The sequence below is a fragment of the Monodelphis domestica genome, chromosome 1 (assembly GCF_027887165.1).
Source record: "Monodelphis domestica isolate mMonDom1 chromosome 1, mMonDom1.pri, whole genome shotgun sequence".
In the NCBI taxonomy this organism is placed as follows: domain Eukaryota; kingdom Metazoa; phylum Chordata; class Mammalia; order Didelphimorphia; family Didelphidae; genus Monodelphis; species Monodelphis domestica.
This window is the reverse complement of record NC_077227.1, coordinates 721,118,354-721,139,416: the sequence shown is the minus strand read 5'-3', so window position 1 is coordinate 721,139,416 and position 21,063 is coordinate 721,118,354. Positions and strand designations below refer to the sequence as shown.

At 45.4% G+C, this 21,063-nt stretch overlaps 2 protein-coding genes across 7 annotated transcripts in view; one reads left to right on the top strand and one right to left on the bottom strand.

The window, feature by feature from the left end:
* LOC100619200 (zinc finger protein 883-like) overlaps positions 1-21,063 on the top strand; it is a 108,516-nt gene that overhangs the window by 29,464 nt on the left and 57,989 nt on the right. The gene's annotated exons all lie outside the window — the stretch shown is intronic.
* Positions 2,215-20,960, bottom strand: LOC100619167 (zinc finger protein 420-like). 3 transcript variants are annotated; one of them, XM_056812608.1, is made up of 5 exons: positions 19,783-19,930; positions 17,774-17,825; positions 14,829-14,955; positions 13,266-13,361; positions 2,215-7,991 (listed from the first exon to the last, which is right to left on the bottom strand). In XM_056812608.1, exons 2-5 carry the CDS (start codon positions 17,804-17,806, stop codon positions 6,718-6,720), a joined length of 1,530 nt encoding a protein of 509 aa, XP_056668586.1. In that variant the 5' UTR covers positions 17,807-17,825; positions 19,783-19,930; the 3' UTR covers positions 2,215-6,717. The 3 variants fall into 3 exon arrangements, with proteins under 3 accessions (XP_056668586.1, XP_056668592.1, XP_056668595.1); XM_056812617.1 differs by having other exon boundaries at positions 5,081-7,991; positions 16,141-17,825; positions 19,783-20,955; XM_056812614.1 differs by lacking the exon at positions 13,266-13,361 and having other exon boundaries at positions 5,080-7,991; positions 19,783-20,960.

The window sequence follows — 21,063 nt, the reverse complement described above, 5'->3', positions numbered from 1 at the left end:
AGGCAAGGCACCCGGTAAAGATGGGATCCCAACCGAGGTGTACAAGGCCTTAAAGGGAAAGGCGCTTCAGGCATTCCACATAGTGCTGACCAGCATATGGGAAGAGGAAGACATGCCCCCAGAACTCAGAGATGCCTCCATCGTAGCCCTATACAAGAACCAAGGCTCACAAGCAGCCAGTGACAACTACAGAGGCATCTCACTACTCTCCACTGCTGGAAAGATCCTCGCCCGTGTTATACTCAACAGACTCCTGCCATCTGTTTCAGAGCAGAACCTGCCTGAATCACAATGTGGCTTCCAACCAAAACATGTTCTTCACAGTGAGGCAAATGCAGGAAAAATGCCTTGAGCAGAACCTGAGTCTCTACATTGTCTTCATAGACCTGACGAAGGCGTTTGACACAGTGAACAGGGACACATTGTGGGTGATCCTTAGCAAGCTCGGCTGCCCAGCAAAATTTGTCAAAGTGATCCAGCTCTTTCATGTCGACATGACAGGGGAAGTCCTATCTGGTGGAGAGACTTCCGATCCAATGACGTGAAACAAGGCTGTGTCCTCGCTCCGGTACTATTCAACCTATTTTTCACCCAAGTATTACGACATGCTGTGATGGATCTAGACCTGGGCGTCTACATCAAATACCAACTGGATGGCTCACTATTCATCCTTCGCTGCCTGACTGCGAAAACAAAGACAATGGAGAGACTCATCCTGGAAGCTCTCTTTGCAGATGACTGTGCTCTCATGGCCCACCAAGAAAATCATCTCTAAACCATTGTGGACAGGTTCTCTACAGCAACAAAACTGTTTGGCCTGACTATCAGCCTCAGCAAAACAGAGGTGCTGTTCCAACCTGCACCAGGGAGGCCAACGAACCAGCCATGCATTACAATCAACGGCATGCAGCTTTCTAACATCAACACTTTCAAGTACCTGGGCAGCACCATCGCCAACGACGGGTCCCTAGACCACGAGATCAATGCCAGGATCCAAAAGGCCAGCCAGGCACTCAGATGGCTGTGCTGCAAAGTCCTCCAACACAGCGGTGTAAGCACTGCAACGAAGCTCAAAGTGTACAACGCAGCGGTCCTCAGCTCACTCCTGTAAGGCTGTGAGACATGGACACTGTACTGGAAGCACATGAAACAGCTGGAGCAATTCCACCAACACTCCCTCCGGTCAATCATGAGGATCCGATGGCAGGACCGAATCACCAACCAGGAAGTCCTCGACAGAGCCAACTCCACCAGCATCGAAGTCCTGGTCCTCCAAACCCAGCTACGATGGTCTGGACACGTCATCCGCATGGACCCACAGCGAATACCAAGACAGGTATTCTATGGTGAACTGTCAGCTGGACTCAGGAAACAAGGTCGACCAAAGAAAAGATTCAAGGATCAGCTAAAGTCCAACTTGAAGTGGGCTGGCATTACACCAAAGCAACTAGAACTCGCTGCCTCTGACAGAAGCAGCTGGCGAACCCACATTCACCATGCCGCCACCTTTGAAGATGAGCGACGTCGACGTCTTGCTGCTGCGCGTGAACGCCGACACCAGGCCACAAACGCACCTCCTGTAACAACTGGCGTCCCATGCCCCATGTGCCACAAACTGCGCACCTCAGCCGTTGGACTCCAAAGCCACATGAGGGTACACTGTAGATGATAATGCACAAAGACAATAGTCATTCTCGGTCACCGAGAGACTACTACTATGTTTATAAGAACCACTGGAGAGACTAGTCTTCCATGGGTCTCAGGGGAGAATGTATAAATGGAGATTTTGAACCCTAGACTTCATTCCCCAGAATTCCTTGGTATTTCCCAGAATTCTACTATAATCTCTCCTGTGCCTCCACATTGGTGAGATCATGCTTTTGGTATTAAACTGGCTGCAACACCTCCCACACTCTCTTCTTGCAGGATGTAGAATCAGCAGTTATGGTGGTGAGTGGGGATGGCTAAAAATGGCTAACCAGCTATGGGCATGTGGTTTTTATTTTGAACCCTTTGTATTCCTTGATTTCTAATGATCTTGAATAAACCTCATAAAATATAATAATTTTGTTATTAGAGATATAAAATTAATTCCTACAGCTGATTGTGGCTAAAACAAGGGAGGCCTCTCTGTCTTCCCAGGAGAGACTAGACCTCTGAGCCTAGAGCACAGTAAGTCAGGAGGAGAGAGAGATGTTTGCACTTTAGATATGTAACATGAAATTTCATTTTTATTAAATCCCTCATTCTTGAAGCTGCTTCCCAGTTTTTCTAAAAAAACCAGAATGGATGTAAAGTCAAATAAATAATAATCATAGTTGGTCCATTTCTCTGGAACCCCATTTTTCAAAGACAGCCAATCCGCTGGAGGTATCTCTCTCCTTTTACCACACCAGCAGCTATATTCCCTCTATCCCTGCAACTCCCTCTTTCCCTGTTATAAACCCTTCCTTATCCCCTATACCTCTTTCATCCTCTAGAATTCCTTTAACTATTACAGTGGGCAGGTGTAGGCAATGAGGCTAAGAAAGGTTTGAATAACACAGGGGAGGAATTTCAGTGATAGTCATCTAGAAGACAGTTCTGGATACCTGTGCATTTCTCCAACTCTACTCTTCCCTTTTGCACCCCCACCCCAAATAATTTCTCTCATTTTGAGTCAGGCCAGCCAAGTACCTGTGGAGACCATCTTATAATCTTACCTCATCTGGGCTGCCTGGATATTTATTTCTTCATATTTTAAAGGGCCTGGGTGCTATTCCTGCTCCTAGGCATGCCAGAGCCTTGGCTCTGGGGAAAGGTGCCCAAATAGTGGATAGCAGTAATTCTAGAACTAGAAAAGTTGATTCTAAGGAATTCTAATGGATCAATGAAATAAATACTATAGAAGGATGAAAAAAATCCATTCTCCCCCCAGAGGGATAATGGAGAAAAAAAAAGGGGAGAGGGGAGAAGAAAAACCATGGCAGAAGAAGAAATCTGGTTCCTTTAGTTCTTAAATCCCTTTGTGGTTGCCAAAAATTTGTAGGATTTTAATAATAAGAAGAGAGGGAAAGGAAAAAAGTTCTTTTAGACAAGTAAGCAGAGCAAAGAGACAGAGACTCACACCTGCAGCATTTTACCAAAAGCACAAGCTCTGAAGAGAGCCCTGCAGCATGGGTCTCAGCCAAATTTATGTCCTAAGCATCCTTATGTAAAATGAGGATGTAAATTAAAAGGATGCTGGGAATGTAGCTCGGGTGTTGCAAATTTTCCATCTGCACAGTTCCAAGCAAAAGACAAAGAATCTTTGTTGCAAGTAGATTGACCAGATAAACTAGCTGAAATATTATAAATATATGTCCTGAAATGCACTGAAATCTGGAATCTCTAGGCAATGGAGGACCCAAATATAAGAATTTTTTGTTCTCACAAAAGATTGTGTAATTAGAAAATGTGCCAAAGGACTACATTCCCCAGAATTCCTTTAGTATTTCCCAAAATTCCTTTCCCCTCTCCACCAAGTTGTGTGCTTGCATTTGTATATAGTTGTGTGTAACTCTCTCATTCTCTTCCCTTGGGACTGAGGCTGGGTTGGCATCCTCTTTGCTCTAGTTTTTTACTTTCCTTTTGTTTCAAGTTATTATTAATACATTTTGGAAAATATGATACTTCAAGTTTATGGATATTAGAGCTTTCCTTCTGAAAGTCCTAGATCCAGTTCTTCCTGAAGCCTTCAATTCTTCCCCATAGCTTGAATTATACCTGGGTCACTCTGCATGCTCATCTCTGTGCCTCCACTTTTCTCATCTCTTTAACACCTGCCTCTTTCCCTCCTTCATGTCTAGGACTCAGACCCTCCTACTGAACAGTAGATATCTATAAACCTTGGGCAATAGACTAATCTGAAAGTAGAGGTCCCTATCATTTGAAGTGCTGACAGCAAATGTCTCTTGAGAAAAGATTCTGTAGGGTACCATTTATAAGGATAAATCTAGATTTGATAGAACTGCCTTAAAATAAATTAAAATGTAGTAGCACTTCACTTCACCTGTTTTCCTATATGGATAAATATATTTGACCTTATATGTGTGAGTGTGAAACTCATTTCCCCTCATTTATTATTACAATAGCATTACCTTTATGATTTTTTATAACACAATCATTAGTTTTGAATTGAGAGTCAAATAATATAGTTTGCTTTATAAAATTTATAAACATTAGCTAAGATAATTAGTTTGGAGTACTATCAAATCTTGCTTACATCCTGACCTTAAGCATGTAACCCAGGAGATTCCATATATCCTACCACGTGTCTCTTGGGAGTATAACAAGATGGTCAAACAAAAAGAGGGAGGATGGTCTTGTTTATAGAAAAAGACAAGTCATGCAGGAGGTGGAGGGCTAATCTTGTTTTCACATATTATTTAAGCAAAACTGCTGACTTCTACTATTCTGCCATAATCAGCAGTGAAAACACCAAAACCCTGAGTACTGCAGTTACCACCCACAGTGACATTTTTTTACACTTACCAGATTAATCTCATTTGTGTCATCAAGATGCCCATATGAATGATTTTGCATCCATTCTATTTTCATTGTGACTGTATTTTCTGTCCATCAGATTTCTTGTCATAAAAAAAGTCTATCTCCTAAGGCTCAGCGTCTCTACTCTTGATTTGACCAGGGTCCAGCTTTATTGGGAGTCTTGCCTCCCAACAAAACTATTTAGCTTGGAGTTCTGTATTGCTGTGACAAAATTTTGCCACATATGTAGCACAGACCTTAATGCAAAATAGGCTTAAGATTTGTTATGCAAATAATAGGTTTAGAAATTTTAGAAGTACAATTATATCAGTTATGTTACACTGGCCTCTGAATGCAATCAGTCCAGTGTCAAGATGATAGATGCATGGTGATTTTTTTTGTAAAACAATTATCTTGATAATGCATTCAAATGAATAAAAATCATTGGGATATCAATTATTTTGTTTCACATTTGAAATCTACAATATAACTTTTTATCTTTTAATTTTTGCTTTATAGGAATTTTTGGGAAAACCTTATATAGGAAATGATATTAAAATTATTTCTATTGAGCAAAGATATGATATCCTTACAAAATTAACTCTTCTTTAGATCTAGATGCTATTAATTGATGAATTAAGGCATTTGAGAACAGGGTTAGAATTTTTAAAAACTAAAGTATTTCATAGGACATTGTTGTAAAGAAAATCATAACTTCTTGTTTCCACTTTTAATTTTGGTTGTATTAGTTTTGTTTGTACACACCATTTTGAATTTAATATAATACAAATTACCTATTTTACACCTAAAAATGTCATCTATTTCTTATTTAATCTTATCAATAAATTGATCTGAAAGGTAAACTATTCTATATTCCCTTAGTTTGTTTTGGGGATCACAATTTTGGTCTAAATCATATACCCCTTTGGACCTAACATTAGGAGAGCTTATGAAATAGAGTAAATAGATTTTGAACTAGCTGAGAGGTCAGTGTGAATGTCTGTGATTTCTGTGATGAATAATATAAGAGAAAAAATTATGATACTGGCCCTAAATTAATTTTATTTATTCTAAGCAAGTAGGGGGAAAAGATGAAAAAAAAATAGGAGAGATATACTTTCCTCATTGACCCAATTAGCTTGATATTCTGTGGCTACCATTAGGGTGCTCTAACCATGCTCAAATGGAAGTCCAGTCAGCAACAAAACTGAAAGAGATGAGCTTGAATATCTCCTCTTGCCTCAGTTTATCAAAACTTTTCTCTACCCACTAACTCACAAATCTCATCTCAGAAACCAACCGTGATTTCAATTTTGCCTGGGCTGCACAGGGGGGAAGTCAAGGAGACCAGAGCAGAGGAAATAACCCTACCCTTGTCTCATGATTTCATCTCTATTGATGCCTTTTTCTGCCTGCCATTCTGTCCTCACTTGATGAATTCAATTATGCAATCCTCACCTCTGAGTCAAGTTCAGTCTTATGCCTGGTATGCTGTCACAGAAAAGGGGTAGGTTAAGTTCCCTTCACATAATAGCAAGACTGGAGCTGCATGTGAACATCTTTTCACGTAGCTTGTGAAATAACTGCATATGAGAAAAATAGTTATTTCTAGAAATATACTTGATGGTAATGGAATTTTAGGAGGTCAAGGAATGATTGTTTAGGACCAGTATCAGAAGGACATAGGGTTTGGGAAGGAAAACAGGATAAAGCTTACAGGATACCAAATGCTATTAAAAAGAGTTTAAAATAAGGGAAGGAAATTAATTTGGATGATCTAACTAAAGAATATAGGTAAATCTCACACCAAATCTAGTTGGTAGCTTCAGAGAGCTGGCATCTACATTCAGTTACCTCTCTAACTGAGAGTCCCAATTCCTATGATAAAATACACTTCACTGACCCAAATTTCCCCTTAAATGGTGACAGAGACATTAAGGTTGGAAGTTAAGAAGGAACATGGCTCAAAGGAAAGGTCTCACTGACAGATGGCTTTAGGTGTCTCAAGAACCTCTGTAGTAATATCACTCAGTCAACATCAACAAGATACACAGGAACAAATAGTTGGCAAGATGGATCACAAGGAAAGTAACAGGAGAGAACAGCTAATTCACCAGGTCTACCCTATGAGGTTAGACAAACTCAAACTCCTGCTTAATTTCTTCCTTTGCAGGATCCACTCATGCTCATTTCTACATAACACTTGTATTCTTAAGGTTTCTCCCCAGTGTGAATTCTCTGGTGACAAGCAAGATGAAAACTCTGACTGAATGTCTTCCCACACTGCTTGCATTCATAAGGTTTCTCTCCAGTGTGGACTCTTTGATGTATACCAAGATGGGATCTTTGACTGAATGTCTTTCCACATTGATTGCATTCATAAGGTTTCTCTCCAGTGTGGACTCTCTGATGTACAACTAGTGAGGAACTATGACTGAATGTCTTCCCACATTGCTTGCATTCATAAGGTTTCTCCCTAGTGTGGATTCTCTGATGTACAGCAAGAGAGGAGCTCTGACTAAAATTCTTTCCACATTGCTTGCATTCATAAGGTTTCTCCCCAGTGTGGACCCTCCAATGTATAGCAAGTTCAGAGCTCAGTCTGAAAGTCTTCCCACATTGCTTGCATTCATAAGGTTTCTCCCCAGTATGGACTCTCTGATGTATGGCAAGTTTGGAGTTACATATAAATGTCTTTCCACATTTTTTGCATTCATAAGGTTTCTCCCCAGTATGGACTCTCTGATGTACAGAAAGTTCAAAGCTCTGTCTGAAAGTCTTTCCACATTGCTTGCATTCATAAGGTTTTGCCCCAGTGTGGATTCTCTGATGTACAACAAGAGAGGAATCATATGTGAATGTCTTTCCACATTGCTTGCATTTATAAGGTTTCTCCCCAGTGTGGACTCTCTGATGTACAGCAAGTTTGGAATTACATGTGAATGTCTTTTCACATTGCTTGCATTCATAAGGTTTCTCCCCAGTATGGACTCTCTGATGTACAGCAAGAAGGGATCTTTGACTGAATGCCTTTTCACATTGCTTGCATTCATATGGTTTCTCCCCAGTGTGGATTCTCTGATGTACAGCAAGATGAGATCTCTGAATGAAAGTCTTTCCACATTGATTGCATTCATAAGGTTTATCCCCAGTATGGATTCTATGATGTGTTGCAAGAGAGGAGCTGTAACTGAATGTCTTTCCACATTGCTTGCATTCATAAGGTTTCTCCCTAGTGTGGATTCTCTGATGTCCAGCAAGACTAGCCCTGTGCATAAAAGTCCTTCTCCACTGATTACTTTCACTAGATTTTTCTTCAGTGTGAATTCTTTTATGTTCATGAGATGAATTTTGAGGTGCAACACAGAATTCTCTGAAAGTGACATTATCAGGACCATTACTCATGAATGTTTGTAGGTCCATTTCTTCCACAGGAAGACTCACCTCTATTGGATTCACCTTGATTTCAGGTCTGTTCTCTCTTTCTAAAAGAAACAAACAGCAAAACATGCATATATAGTGACATATACACATATATAACTCCTTTCCTCCATTATCAGAACATCAACTGCTTTATATCCTATTGCCTCAAGTAAGAAAAAAGTCTTCCAACTTAAACGGGCACAATCAAGACTTTGAATATGCTATTACATCAAAACTAAACAACAATTTAAATAACAAAGAGCCTCCCATGAGATCTCACTGGCTCTTCATAACAAATCTGGGATTTGAGAAAGACTAGTTTTATTATATTTCTAACTCAGACCATGACTTCAGAAAAGCTGGAAGAGTGACTTGATCTGAAATCCTGGCAGCTGAGATCAAATCTTAGCTAGATATATTCTGTCCACAGTACTAGATAATTAATTTTCAGTCTTTTTCCTTTTCTTTCCATTGTCTATAATTAAATCCTCTCTTCACAGGTATTATACAACTGGGTGCATGAAGATGAAATACTCCTATTATTTTATCATAGAGCTTATCTGTAATCATCATGTAATTCTCTTCATGATTGCTTTTGACCTTATTTTTTATTCTAATATCTGAGATCAGATGAAGAAATTAAGCATTCTTTTTTGCATTTATCCAAGGCATAAAAGATTTGGTTCTGTTCACTACTCCTTTAGAGTAGCCATTACTTTCTTTCCTTTTAATTCCTATTTTTACTAAAATAAAAGCCTTCTACTAAATATAGTTTAAACAAAAACATGGCATTTCCCACATTTAAAAATATCTCATACAGTAAGTTGAGTTGTAAAGGTTAAAATTATGATTGAGACTGAATGTAATAATTATATTTGGTTGCCAATGATTTTTTATTTATAAAATCCTAATAAAACACCCAAACTCAGCTGGAAATTTTATGGCGATTTAATTGATATAGTGGAGGAGATTAAGAAGAAGGAAGAAAGAAGGGGCTAGTACTAGGCGGGAAGATTAGGATATCTAGAAAGTAAGGTTTTGAGTGTGAAGGAGGAAAGAATCAGCCTGACCTCCAAAGGGGCTCAGCTAAGATACCTGAACCTGAATCAGCTCAAGGGCAAAACTCACCGCCAAAACCCAGACAAATAACTGCCACCACTCCAAGATGTTGGAACACCTAACACACTGCCAGCCAGAGTCACCTCTCCAGGGAAAGAGGAAGAGACAGGAAGTGACATGCCTTATATAGACAGTTTTACGTCACCTTTCTGTGTCTCATCTATACCAATGATCACTTAGCTTGACTTAGGACAGCCCAGGGGTCTGTCTATTTTTCAGCACATGTCTGTTGAAGGCCATTTCCTCCGATAATTAAATCTTGAGTTTGATGCTGACCTTCCTAATCTTGTTAAACTAAGAAGGGTGGAGTTTCCAAGACCTGATTCTGTTATTCCAAGTATCTCCATTATTACTGATCAGGAAATGGCTAAATCAGATCTTCTAAAGTACAGTCTGATTAGGGTGGAATAGTTTTAAAATTCACAGAGTCCATGATCCTTTTGTAAAGAAATGGGCAAAAAGCTCAAACAATTCTCTTCCTATTTCCCACCTTATATAGATGCTGGCATTTTAATGATATTCTTCTTTAAAATCCCAATACAGGCGAAAGTGTATTCTCATTGTACCTTAGAAACTTGCTAGGACTTTTAAGCCTGGGTAAGTCATAGGATTTCTGTTGGTCTCAGGCTCCTCCACTATAATGTGGACATAATAATATCAAGTGACTCCTAGGGTTCCTATGAATATTTAATGACATAATATTCATAAAATGTATGATACATACTAGGGGCCATATGCAAATGATGATGTTAATCATTAGAATTTAGAATATTTCCTCCTTTGATTGCTTTTCTCCTTAAACTGTCATTCTCTTCACTCTTCTAGTTCCTGATTTCCCAGTTGAATTAAGTGCATTCCCATTCCCCAATATTCCTTTCTCACTGGATCATCTCATAGTGAGATTCAGGATCTGTTGCTTTTTTCTAAACTACCTCCATGTCTGCATTCTAGATTGTGAGTTCCAGGGCAGCCCAGACTGGTGTTGTCCTTCCTTTGTATGCTCAGGGTTTAGCACAATTGATAGGACATACTTATTATTTAATACATGTTTACTGACTGGGCCCAGAGATTATGTCAAATCCAAACTCTACCAAATTCCTTGCATTCTTTCTCTCTACTGGGAGGCAAATGCATGCTCTGGCCTCAGCTGTATTTCTGTCTCTCTCTTGCCCTTATTTCTCAAGCAGTCAACAGTAACTCCATTGAAACTAGAGCAAACCCAATCCTTAAGATCCCAGAGGCTTCTCTCTAGGCTCTCATCTACCTAAGTGAAGTGCTGTGGTCACCTGATTGTCCATGAACAGGACAAAGACTGAGCCCCAGAGACCAGGAAAGGGCGTGGGCTAATGACTTAGGGAAAGCTTAGCCTTGCATCTCTTCCAAGTAAGGCAGCAGTCTTCATTCCTCCTCATGGGCTGCAGGTCAATAGAGAGAAGGAAAAATAAAGAAACCAGCTACATGGCTCTACTCTACATTGAGGCTCCCTGATCTCAGCTGGGTCCTCACCATGGCAAGTGTAGGAAATGAAACTGGGGAAGTTTCAGAGGAGAAGGGGAGTGGATTCTTGAGCCCTGAAAGAGTGAAGGAGGATCCTGACCACTGATATGGGAAATCTCATCTCATTGAATGTCCTGAAGTGTCCCAAACAGACTGCTGTGCCTCTGGTGTTAATCAATCATCTTAAAGCTCATCTTGTGAAACTTTGATGGTCAGGCAGGACATTTGAGATTGACCCAAGTAGGATTTATCCTAGAAGGGCAGCCTGTGTGTCTGACCAGAAGAAACATCTATCTCTGTTACCTCTCAAGACTCAAGACTAAACTTATACTTAGGAATATAGTTTAAGTAAAATATATTTCAGGGGAAAAGGAAGAATTGCTTTTAGACTGGTCTTGGCCAGTGACCACAGCCGAGCACTCAAGATCAGTCTGAATAGATTAGCTTAAGGATCTCTTGAATCCTGTTTTCCTAAACCTTGCCCTTACTTGTCACAATCATAAACCACTGTTAATTTATATTGAATATAGTCAGATAAGTCTTTGGAATATATCAAAGACATAGAGGGCTATAGGATTCAAATAGGGAGTCAGTAAGTCTAAGTCAAACTTGAGGTTGGCAACCATTACTGATACCCCGACAAGATCTGTAAACAGAAAGGACATCTAGGGGTACCAGGCATTTCGCTAAGCCCTGGCAAAACATCAATTCTTTACCCCATAGTTGTTTCTTACTGAATACTGGATGCTATTTCCCTGTTCTGAAGTTTCATCACAAGGACAACCCCCTTTGAGATTCTCTGGTTAAGAAGGATTCAAAATCCATCCAGCCTAGCTTAAAATAACATCTATAAGGGTTTCATTTCTCATTTTACACAAGGTAATCATGTGACATCTCCCTCATGGATTCCCTTTGACACCCATCACAGCAGCCGTCCAAAGATACCCCTGGTCTCCAGATCTCCCTTATGACTTCCTCCCACCCCCTGCCTCACCTTCTGAGCTGAGAACTTGGCCTCTATTTTACTAAACAAAAGCTAGATCTCTCTGCAGAGCTCTCTTATCCTCCACATCACATCCAGATCGGCTGCCTCCTTTTCCTTTTTGACCTCAAGATGAGAGGAAATGGTCACTCTTCTCCTAAAGAAAATCTCTTTCCATGAGCAAAGAATCCCATCCCATTCCTTATCCAAGCTCACTCCAGTGCCCCATTGTTCTTTCATATTTAGTTTTTCCCACACTAATGACCTAATGACTTCCTTTCCCTAGGAACCAATAAACCATTTCTCCCCAGTTCTCCAAACACTCTCACTTGATCTCTTCAACCTGATGAAATAAATGGACTTTCAGGTTCAGGGCTATGCTGCTAGCAATGAGTTTTTGCAATGAGTTGTGCCAGTATTTTTCCCTTGTTTTCTCTTCTTTTTCCCCAGAATCCACAGTCTGGCTCTCCTAGACCTCTCTAGTGCTCCTTCCCTTCAGAGCCTTCTTTCTAGTGATTGGCTGTTGTAGAGCTGGAATCTAGAGGGCTTCTATAGAACTTTCAGCATGCTGCTATCTGCTCTAGAAGAGGGTGAGCTTAATGAGGGCAGGGGATGTCCACTTGCAGCCTTTTATGTTCCCTGTGTGAATTTTAGATTTACTCCAACCTGCTTAGTCTAACAAACAGGAATGTCTACACCCCTACTTAAGGAGTAAGTATTGAGGAGGATGGCCTATGACAGACATGTGCTAGCAAAGTGACAAATCAGAAACAACTGACAGACCCTTAGGCTGTCCTAAGTTAAGCTTAAGCGTACATGTGAGATGCCGGAAGTGATGTAAAAAAGGTCTATATATTTCACGTCACTTCCTCTCTCCGACCTCTTTTTGCAGAAAGGTGGCTCTGGCTCTTTTCGAGGCGGAGAAGTGGCTGGTGGCAGCATGCTTGGCATGCCTACAGCTCTTTTCAGGGTGTGGTGGTGAGTGTCCTTAGTACAGTGACTGGCAGAAGCTCAATATCAGGGGTCAGATGAGGTGTCTTTCCTGAGCTCTCTCAGAGTTTAGGTTGATTCCTTTTTTCCTTTACCTTTCCTAAAATGCCATCCTCCTAGGTGGCCCCTCATCTCCCAGGAGGCCTCGTGGCTAGAAGGTCTCTGAACTCCCCTTGGCTCAGACTAGGCCAGAGAAATCTTATACCCTTTTCCCTCTCTATTCTTCTTAATTCCTTCCCTCTATATTAATTAAACCACTATAAAATTCCCAAACTGACTTGAGTATTTTTATTGGGATTTAGAAATTAAATCCCTGGTGACCAACTAAATTTATATTCAGTCTCAACCCTAAATTTACCCCTAACACCTGTAACTTAGCCCAGGACCAGGCACAGAGCAAGCACTCATACATTTTTCTGGATATTAAAGATCTCAGAGGGGATAAGCTTAGCCCTTCGGGGACCTGTAGGAAACTTCTAGGCCTGTAAGTCCCAAACACTTCTTAGAGGGTCACAGACTGATCCCATGAAGGAAGCAGATAGGAAATGAGAGTACACCAGTCTCATCTTACAGATGTGAAATTGCAGCTCAGGGGTTCAGTGACTTGCCATGGGAATCCCTACTAAAACCTCTGAAAAAGAATTCCAAGTCAGGTCCTCCTGCCCCCAAATCTAGCCCTCGATTCACCAGAGCACACAGAAGCCTCTGGTCACCCTAGGCCTCCTAAACCTCTTCTCCCCTCCCTTACCTGGGCAACACCTACTCAGACCTTCTTGCTCCAGTATCCACGAGGCTTCCCTCTGTTCCAAATAAGAAATCACATCTTCTGGGGGAACAGGAAGCCCTAGGCAAGGGAGAATCAGTCAGGGAATAGTATGGAGAGAAGCTCATGACTGAGTTCTATTTAGGGAAAGTCTGGGCATTCCAATGATACCACTCAGAGACTCTCTCCATGGAGTTCACACAGGAGACTGCCCTCACCACTCAGTGTCTGTAATGTAGGAACCCAGGGTAGGATTGGCTTGTTACCCTGCTGGGGGACCTGGAATGAACCCCTTTCCCCCATTCTGTTCTGGTCCATTCTGTCAGAAACTCCTCAACTCCCACCCTGGGTCCAAGGGTCAGTGTTCAGGGTCAGTCTGAAGCCCCAGACCCAGGGACTTTGAGGCATCAGCTTTTGTCCTGTCACTGTACCTGCACCTGCCTCCCTAATACCTTTCTGATCCTCATAAACTGTTTTCTTGGGGAATCTCTGCCTCCTAATAATGGGATCAGTCTGTGACCCTCCTATCCTGGGGAACTCAACAATCCTTTTTGGGTCCAATGCTGCCTCTCTGCCAGTCCACTCATTCTGACAATCCCAGAGGAGGGCAAGCAGGGCCTGCAGGAGGCTTACTAGGACTCCTGGAGGAGTCTCCACAGCATTTAGTGGGGGGAGGGGAGAGGGGAAAAGGTTGGAGAGACAATCTGGAACCAGATTTGGTTATAGGGCATTTTCTTCAGAGAAGATTGGAATCACTCCATAGTTTTCCATTATCTGGAAATGAGAGGGAACAAGAAAGGGAGGAGGCAGGGTCCCAGGATTAGAGGTAGGAAGGCCTCAGTTTACATTTTGCCACAAATACCTCCTATGTGGGAGCCTCAGAACAAGCCACTTAATGGAATGTATTTCCTCATCTGTAAAATGGGGGTAATTGTGGCACAAAATTAGGAAGATGAAGGTGAGGAAGGAGTGCCATAATATTATAGAAAAAAAAACCTCAGCAGAGCTCCAGGCCAAGAGCAGGTCATTATAAATGTTCCATCACTTCCCTCCCTTCCTCATTGGCTCTGCTAGAGGTTTAGGGCAATAAGGGGGAAGACTAAAGAAAAACGATCTCCTGGGAAAACCTAGGAATTCTGAGCTATGAGTTTATGTTGTCTAAAGAGAGAAAGATTCCCCAAAAAATATCCACTCTGGAGGGGAAGAAGGTAGGAGGAAAACCCTCCTGAAAGTTTTTCCAGATGGGTTTGGGAGACCTGATTCCAGGCCAGGGAGAGTCAAGATGGATCAACTCTGAGATTACTTTCATGTCTGAGATTCTTTAACACATATTTGATCTCAGACTTCAGGAGCACCAAAGGGAACACGCAAGGTCCCATTACACAAAGCCAAGTCCTTTTTAAAGGACAATCAGGCAGCAGGAGGCACCTGGCTCTGGGATTCAGCATACCGGCCCTCATCCCTTCTTCATGACAAAACTGCTCCCAATCCTGACTGCTCCTGAGGATGATATTCCCTTAGATAACTGACTAGGAGAGGGCTCCTTACCCACAGAGAGGAGGTTCCTGGTATTCTCCAGCATCACCTCCTTGTACAGCTCTTTCTGGGGAGGGGACAAGAGGCGCCACTCCTCCCAGGTGAACTCCACAGCCACATCCTTGAATGTCACCTCCTCCTAGAGCAGCCCAAGTCAAAGAACAGAGGGCTGAAAGCCACATCACTATGAAGAGCCCACCTCTGGTCAGTTACAGGAGGAAACTGACCAACAAAGATGGGAGGGGCCCAAAGGTCCCACCCTTTGTCAGTGTCAGAGCCAGGACTTAAAGCTGAGTCTTTAAGAGTACAATGGAAGTTTGAGAAAAGCAGCTCTATGATGCTGCAGAAGGAAGCCGAGGAGTATCTACTGTGTGAAGGGAAATATCTAAGGGATTCCCATTGCAGCTTGAATCCCAAGGGACCCAGCAGTTGGATATAGCTGTCAGTCACATGTCTGTGGCCCTGTTGCTGTGTCCCAGTGCAGCCAGCATCAGTGTGAGAATCATCAACATGCCAGAGCCAGAGGCAGGGAGGGGGGAGCTGGAGAATGTAAAAGGCAGGCGAGGGAAGAAGGGGCTTTAGTACTCGCCCACCCCAGAACTGTCTCTTTGAGATGGGGGTTTGTCTCTGAGCTTTCCTGATCTCTTGATCTCTGCCAAGCCCAGCCTGAGCAAAATGAAGCAAAAATGAGATCTAGAAAGGCCGAGACCTCTCTCTCTCTGTCTGCCTCTCTTAGACTCTCTTCACTAATCAATGCTCATCAATCTGGTAATAAGCCCTGAGATCCATTTTTACTTATAACACCGTGGAAGGCATGAGAAAGGAGAGAATGTGTATAGAGAGCTCTGGAGAGAGCTCAGAGACTCAGGATGCAGCCCAGGGTGTCCTATCCTCAGAGAAGGCTTCTTGATCCTATTTACCAGTAATTCCCTGAGTCCTGGTTCTGTCTCCTGACTCAGCTCCACATTCAACCAGATTTTATTAGGTGAAGTACAGAATCCAGCTCTTGGGCACTTCATCACTGTTCTGGCCTCATTTCAAGGCAGTAGCTGACTTTGGAAGATTCAGGGGAGCCCCTGGGAGTCACATCTAGTCTTTCTAAACCCCCCGACCCATCTCACAGATGTCTGGTTTGCTGCCCAAAGTCGGGGCTCTGACCTTGCCCTGAACTCACACAAGAATCTCTTCATAGTCTGAGGAGAGGAGGAGGGTTGGGGCACTGCTGACCCCTCATTATTGATGATTCCAATCAGCCACAGCATCCCTGATTATCCCAGCTCTATAACCAATGGTGACCCTCCACCCTATGATAGACATCACTTACCCTGTCTGTTCTTTGTTCTGTGCTCCCCCAGATCTATCAAAGAGATCTATTCTTCTGCTTAGGGTTTGGAACATTAACAGAGGGAAGCCCCAGAACCCTTTTATTGACAGGCAGCATTCCCCTGCTTGTCTTCCTTTGAGAGCTGCCTCAGTTTGTCCTTTGGTTAAATTTCACTCCCAGAACCTGCAAATGTGAGCTTTACAATGTTGGACAGAACAGTAGATATTCACTAAGGAAGAGGAGTCTGCAGTGTTTTTAGGAAGAAACACCAAATGGAAGAGATCATTTGCCCTTGAATACCCCCAGCAACAGAAATACAGGAAGAGTGAATAACTGAAGACAATGGTAGCAGCAGCAGACCATCAGAGATTAACAGAAAGAAGCTTCTTTAAAACTACAGACAAGGAGAAAAGGAGGAAGGAGGAAACTTGGGAAGGCTAAAGGTGAAGAGAAAGACAGAGAGGATCATGGGAAGAATCGTGTGGTGACCCATCTACTCCAGGAGGATGGATGCTTCTTGTGTTGGACTCTGAGTCACAAGATGGCGGGTATTTCCACAATTCACTTCCTTCCTGCCCAAAAGAGAATCATCTCAGGAGATGGCACAAAGTTGGCTTGTCCCAGCTTCTTCACACACTCTACAGGAAATGCTGAGACCATGCTCTATGGGAATACTGAGAACAGAGATTTGCTGGAGAGAGCAGCCATGTGAGCCTCTGCACCTCTCCTCAGAGACGGGGAGCTCCACTCTTTACTCCTGATCAGTTTCTCTAGTGAAACCTCACAGAAGCAGCTTGAGATTGAAGAGAATTCTTAGAGTATCAAATCCAAAAATATAATCCAGGAGAAAAATGTAATTTTCCCCTCATGCCATGAGGAAGAGGTTATCTGACTGGGCTGAATCCTCCCCTGGAGAACCAGTTATGTCCAGAACCCTGAGTCTCCCTCCTTCTCTCCCCCCCTCCCCCCAGCTGGTTTGGACACGGCTGCTGAGGGTTCTCCTTGGTCAGACTGGGGGGGCCTGGAGGGCGGCCGATGGCTTCTCCCTTCCTTTGGGCTGAGCAGTGCCCGGCACACACCAGGGTGTTCCTCCACACTGGCTCAGCTGGGCTAAGAATGGGGGAGAGGAAGGAGCTGGAGGGACCCGGGAAGACTCGAGGACTTGAGGCAGAAGCCAGGGAGCAGCCCGGGGGACACGGTCTTCCCTGAGGACCCCACAGAGCAGGGGACACCCTCGGGCTCTGCTCCAGACCAGACTCCAGAGGGAACAGGGGAAAAGCAGCAGAGAAGAGGCTGGGAGGGAGGCAGGCAAGCAGAGAGAGCCAAGACAGGATCCCCAGACAGGGAAGGACAAGGAGTCAAGGGTCAATCTGGGCCCTCACCTGTGATGGGGAGAAATCCGGCCTGGGAGGCAGCGCCTGGGGGAGCTCTGGGGGTCTGAGCGGCCCCCGGGCCAAGGAATCCCTGCTAAAGGCCAGGAGAGAGCCAGGAAGGGCTGCTCCTCCTGCCTGGGATGGGGGGACAGAAAGGGCCCAGCAGGAAGGAGGGAGCAGCTTCCCAGCCCATCTTGGCTCAGAGCCAGGGAAGGGCCTCCTGGCTGAGGGGCTCCCATCTGGGCCTGGAATGCACTTACCTGGCCTGGCAGTCTGTCCCTCTCCAAGGCCATCCCTGGCACTCCAGGCTCCCTGTAGAGGCAGCAAAGGAGCCCCAATCAGTCCCTCTGGGGAGCCTCCTCCATCTTTTCCCAGCCTCGTCTCCCCACTCAGGCTGCTGCTCCCCACCTTCCCCCCACTTTCTGGCCCCTCAATGGAGCTCCAGCCAAAGCTCTTCCCAGCAGGCCTCCCTTGGCCCAGGGAATGTCTGACTTCTCTGGCCTTCTGAGCAGCAGGAGCTGGCCTGGAGCCCCTCCCGGGGCCCTCCCTGCCCTCTTTCCCAGTGTAGAAAAGCCCATCTTCCTCACTGCCTTTGGGCTCCCTCTCTGGGCCAGTTGCTCCTGCTGGGAACTGAGCAGAAAGCTCCCTGAGGGGAGCAGCTGGGTAGCGCAGTGGATTTAGAGCCAGGCCTAGAGATGGGAGGTCCTAGGTTCATTCAAATCTGGCTTCAGACACTTCCCATCTGTGTGACCCTGAACAAGTCACTTAACCTCCATTGCCTAGCCCTTACCACTCTTCTGCCTTGGAACCAATACACAGTATTGATTCCAAGATGGAAGGTGGGGGTTTAAAAGAAGAAATTAGGAAAAAAAAAAAGAAAGTTGCCAGATCTCCCTCCCAGTTTGGGATCTGGCTCAGCCCCCTCCATCCTGGGGCCAGCCCTGGACCTCTGCACCCTAAGCTGAGGGGGAAGGCAGAGCTCAGGGATCCTACCAGAGGGCCTGGTCTGAGGGCAGCACAGAGGACTCTCTGAGCAGGAGCTGGGGGTCAGGACACCTGGGTCAGGAATCCCTGGGCCCCTGGAATGGCCCCTCTCTCCCCCTAAAGCCCTCTTCAACCTGTAGACTCCAACCCAGGGTTGGGACTTCCCCTGGGCCATCCCCACCAGGCTAGGCAGGAGAGAGCCCCCCCCCCCTTCCCCTGCATCCAGCACCTTCTTCCCTCCCCCACATTCCTAGGGAACCTCTCCTACTGGGCCCCAATATCATCTAGGTATAGCCTGAGGGAGGTAGGAGCAACAGAAAGCTCCAAGAGGAGAAAAGATTCCATGGGGGGGTTGGGGGCGGGCAGCTAAGGGTATGTGAGGCCCACAAGGGACCATCTGGACCTTGGGGGGGGGGGAGTTGAACCATCTCAGGAGAATTGGGCAGGTAAAGGGGGGTCAGGGTGGGGAAGGAGGGGGAGGGCAACGAGGGGGGAGGGGGGAAAACAGGAACAGGGCTTGGATGTGGCCAAGAGGCCAAGGTGGGCAGAATCTGACAAGAAACTAGCCCAAAGCCAAAGCCCTGCTCTCAGGGGGAAGGGCAGGGGCTGCAGGAGGACCCCCTGGGAGCTCTCCCATCCCAGAAATTTTCAAGTGGCAGCTGGAGGCCCCCTTGGGTTGGGGGAGGGTCATGGAGGTCCTAGTGCTCCAGGGGGAGATCCTCCAGCCAGGAAGCCCTTCCAGGGGACCAGGCCAAGCTCAGGGTTCAAAGATAAAAGGAGTAGCCGCCAAGAGCACAGGAAGTGTCTGAGGCCAGAATGAAAGGCAGGCCCTCCCCACTGTAGGCTTGGCACTGTGCCCAGCAGCCCAAGTGGGCCTCCTTTGACCAGAGGGTAATCCTCCCTCTGGGGAAGGCACTCCTCCTCCCCTCAACCCCATCCTGACTGCTGGGCCTTCCTGGTGCTCTGCTGGCCTCCTGGTCTCTCTTCCCCTTCCTACCACCCTCCATTCAGCTCCTGAGGTGACTTTCCTCTGGCCAAGCTCCCCTCACTAAATCCCCCATGATGCTCCTTGGCACTCCCAGCCCTAACAGCCCCATCCCCCTCCTCCCTGCCATATGCTCTGCCCTGGGCTACACCAGTCTCCTGGGGGTCCATGAAAAGCACCTGCAGCTCCTGGCCAGGAGCACCTTCTCTGACTTTCCCCCAGGTCAACTGACAGGTCCTCCCTCCCCAGCTAGGACCACTGACCTCCCTGGCTTCCATACAGTCCAAAGGACAATCTCACCTCCTCCAGGAAGCCCTCCTGAACCCTTCACTCTCTGCCCTTTCTCTAGTCAATATTGTCTGTTTAGCCAGGCTAAAAGGGAATACTTAATCCCTTGCTCTAATTTGACTGGGGAAAGAGCTGGCTCAGTGGGCAGAGGGCCAGGCCCAAAAGAAGAGGTTCTGTTACCCTGGAGATCAGCCCACAGGAAAAGGAAATAGAAACTGCTCTCAGAGAGGAAGTGATGTAAGAAGGGCAGGTGGACAGAGAGAGATAAAGGCAAGCAGGAAGTGTCAGGAGTGAGGGGTGCCTCTCCCTCTAACCTTTCCTGAGAGCAGGTGCTGCTGCTGGCTCTGGCTGGGGACAGTTTGGCTGCTGGAGAATCCCATGGAAGGAGAGTGTGAGATGGGGCAGCTGTCCTTTGTTTGTTGAGTGAGTTAGAATAGAGAGATCAAGAGTGTAGTTTGGGCCTAGTTATAGTGAGGCTGAAGAGCTATTAGTGACTCTGAAAGGGTAGCTTTTAGGTGGTTTATAGGTTGGTATAAGAAGTTTGGGGTAGGTTTTAGGTAGCACTAAAATAGATCCTTGAATCTCTTTCCTATTTTTTCTCAATTAAAACAAAACTTTGTTACACTGCTCTCCTATCTTTGTCCAGCTTCTAATTTTAACCTCGACACCAGAACAGAGTGTGCTTGGGGTGACTGAAGCAGAGGCTGCCCAAGGGGGCAGGGAAAGGGGGAGGGGAGGAGCTTGGGGGTCTGGCGCCCAGAGGCTGGAAGGCAGGACTGCTGGGTCCTTATGAGGCCCGGTAAAACTGCACCGGGTACAGGCCCACTGTACACCCGCTGCAGGCAGGACGTTTTAGCAGGAAAGAAAAACTCAGAGAGGAAGGAGGAGGCCATAGCCGATCCTTGTTGGAGACCAGAGCAGCCACAGAGATACATGATAAGCCTGCAGGAAATTCTCAACCCTGTGCTGCCTGTCTAGCTCCGCTCCAGCTCCACTTCCTTTCTGAACCCAGCCAGCCCAGTCCAGCTCCAGAGTCCCAGGATGTGGCTGGGAAAGGAAGGGCTCCCGGCTTTGGGGACAGATCCAGGAATTGAGCTCAAGGAGGCCCAGGCAGGAGGTGGTCTGCCCCGAAGGGACTCTTAAAGGGAGAATTCGACTTCAGCGCCAGCCAGGGTCCACGCCTCAAGCGGCTCCCGGCTCTAACTTGTGGGGAGGAGAGTGGTGCTCTCTGCCTCCCGCCCTCCCGTCCCAGTGCAGAAGCCAGGCCCCTCCACATCTGACCTGTCCAAACTT